Here is a 2,845-nt window from a genome sequence, read left to right as displayed (position 1 = left end):
AATTTGGGGAAGGCACAAATCTGGGAGTAGTGTTGGGTATACTAGAAGGCTGTGTTGGCATCCAGAGGGTCCTCAGTAGGCTGGAAAATATGGGCTGACAAGAACCCCTTGAAGTTTCAGAAGAAGTGCAGAGTCCTACACCTGGGGAGGAACAGTTCCATCCATACATGCTGGTGGACATCCAGCTGGAAAGCAGCATGACAGAAGAGGCCTGGAGGGTCCTGGTGGTCACCAAGGTGACCACAGTCCAGCAAGGTATCCTTGAAGCAAGATAGCCAGTATCTCCCTGGGCACCATTAGGAGGAATGTTGTCAACATTGCCAGGGAGGGGATCCCTCCCGTTCACTCACAACTCTGGTCACATATCACATATTCACACCCAGTCTAGCAAAGGCAGACCAGGACTCAGGGTTTAGCAATCTGCAAAGCTCCACACACGGATTTACACCATTTTAAAGCGCTTGTTGGAGTCCAAGAGCTGATGTAGCTCCCTGAGCAGACCTAGTCCCATTGGTAAAACCTGAGTCAAGAAGCACAGACAAAAACAGCAGTTAAAGGCAATCTGCTACCAAGTAATTTTAATTCTTCAAGGCCACTGAGCCTTGAGAGAGGAGTGAAGCCAAAGTGTGTGAAGCTGAATTAGGGCCATTAGAATCTTTCCGGGCACAGCTGACCAGTTCAAGCTCTGTACCCACCTAATGCAGCCAGACAGCTCCTGCCCGGCGAGCTAAACCAGTCAGGGATCATTCAGCATTTTTCTGGTGCTGCGTCTGGTTGAGATCCAATGACCAGCCCCTGTTCTGACCATGGCAAGCACTGGGCTTGGTCCAAGGGATGTTCTCAGAGACACCTTCCCTCAGAGCACAGAAGAAGAAACATTCACCAGCTTTGCCAGCAGAGAACTGATGAGGTAAGTCACAGATTTAGACCTCCTAAGCTTAGCTGCCAGACACCAACACCAGCTGCCTTGTCCTCAGCACCAAGGGGTCTTCACACATGCCTAAAATCAAGAGGCAGCTCTCTAGTCCTCTGTGCTACCGGCATGCTCAATTTGCACACATTTACATGGTCACCCAGAGCTGGTGGCCCACTCCCAGGCAGGTGATAGGTGACAGCTATGTGACAAGCACATGGCACATCACAATCCTTTCGCCTAGGAATGGCCATTGCTGCTCCAGTCTTCCCACCTTGAACCCCAAAGGATACCTACATCTTTGAGTGGCCCACCCTGGACGTTAGTGATGGGCGCCGGAACTGGCACTGAGTTACACCTGGGAGGTTTTCTATCATTCCCACCTTTCCACATCAATCCTATACAGAGGGAATCTCAGTCCTCAGGCAACCAGGAGTGCTTTGCCTAGGGCACACAGCTGCAGGCAGGTATTCTTTCATCCTTCCTCTCCAGGAGCTGGCTGCACCTGGGATCCAGTGATTTCGTCACATGGCACTGGAGATCTTCCCTGCTCTGCCTCTAGCCCAGAGCAGGCTGCTGCCAGGGACCTCATTCCCACGCAGGCATCAGCAGACTGTGATCCTGTTACTTATTAACCAGCCCTGATAATCTAAACAATACACCTCTCCAAGACATCCATCACTGACCTGCCAGCCAGTGCCTTTTTTGTGTCACTCCAACCTGTCAAATACTCCATTAAGGCACAAGAATCAGACAGAGAGGTCCTGAATCTGGTTCCTTTGTACCAGGACATGTGGTGACAGGACAGATGGGAGTGGCTTCATGCTGACAGAGAGCAGTTGAGTTCAGATATTATGAAGAAATTGTTCCCTGTGAGGGTGGCGAGGCCCTGGCACAGGCCCTGCCTGTGGCTGCCCCATCCCTGGCAGTGTTCCAGGCCAGGATGGACGGGGCTTGGAGCAACCTGGGTAGTGGAAGGTGTCCCTGCCCATGGCAGGGGATGGAATGAGATGGGCTTAAAGGTCTCTTCCACCCCAAACCATTCTGGGATTCTGTGACCCTGATATTAGCTCAGTTGGTCAGAGCATGGTGCCAATATCACTGAAGTTGTGGGTTCATTCCCTGTATTCCATTTACTTAAGAGCTGGATTAAATGACCTTTGTGGGTCCCTTCCAACTCAGAATATTCTGTTAATCTGTGATTCCCTGGAGGAAAGAAATACCCCACAGCTCCACAGGTGGAAGCAGCACAGCCCAGGAGTGAGCCCCGTCTGCACTCTGTGCTGCACCCCTTGGAGGGAGAGCTGAAAAGATGTTGCTTTAAACAGCTTGAAGCCAGGCCTGGGCATCCCTGAAACATGAGAGGTGTGAAGCTTAAAACTCAGTCTGAACAGACCTCCTGTGAGGCTCTCCCATCCAAATTACCCAATGCATTTCCCTTCTCTGTACATCCAAGGGTTCATCTCGCCGGTAAGAAACCAAAGGCAACCCAAGGAGAAATTAATTGTAAAGGGAAAATATGTGGACTGCACATGTGAAGCAGCTTCCCCTGCAAAATTTCATGTTCTACTGGGTGCAAAGGAATAGGATGGCAGTGTCTGGTTCACTCACAAGAGCTGCTGCCTATTTGATCAGAGGAAGACTGGCTCTTGCAGCAATGCTGAGCTGACAGCTTGTATCAGATGCCCTCCTCTTAGGGGAGAAAAAATTGCAGTCTGCTGTTAAAAACATCTCCATCAAAAGAGATGCACCCTGGGAATGAGCACAGTGAGAATAAAATCACTCCAGCTCATGTGCATGCTGAGACTGTTTCCACAGGGCAGGAGGAGGCAAACCCATAAAGTTTAGATGGGTTCTGGTTCAACAATAAATCATTCTCTCCAGCACCCAGCTCAATTTGCAAGGTTGCTTCTCTCAGCCATCACTGGGAAA

At 50.3% G+C, this 2,845-nt stretch overlaps 1 protein-coding gene across 1 annotated transcript in view; it reads left to right on the top strand.

The window, feature by feature from the left end:
* Nucleotides 1-736: 736 nt before the first annotated feature.
* The window catches only part of LOC108449018 (urea transporter 2-like), an 18,223-nt gene continuing 16,114 nt past the window's right edge, over nt 737-2,845 (top strand). The window contains exon 1 of the mRNA XM_017743723.1: nt 737-910. Coding sequence (XP_017599212.1) covers nt 785-910 — 126 coding nt within the window. The 5' untranslated portion in view covers nt 737-784. The remainder of the gene's footprint in view (nt 911-2,845) is intronic.

The sequence above is a fragment of the Corvus brachyrhynchos genome, unplaced genomic scaffold, assembly GCF_000691975.1.
Source record: "Corvus brachyrhynchos isolate BGI_N302 unplaced genomic scaffold, ASM69197v1 scaffold8, whole genome shotgun sequence".
NCBI classification, from domain to species: Eukaryota; Metazoa; Chordata; class Aves; order Passeriformes; family Corvidae; genus Corvus; species Corvus brachyrhynchos.
Note: the sequence above shows the minus strand (reverse complement) of the source record. Positions and strands in the feature narration are given on the sequence as shown.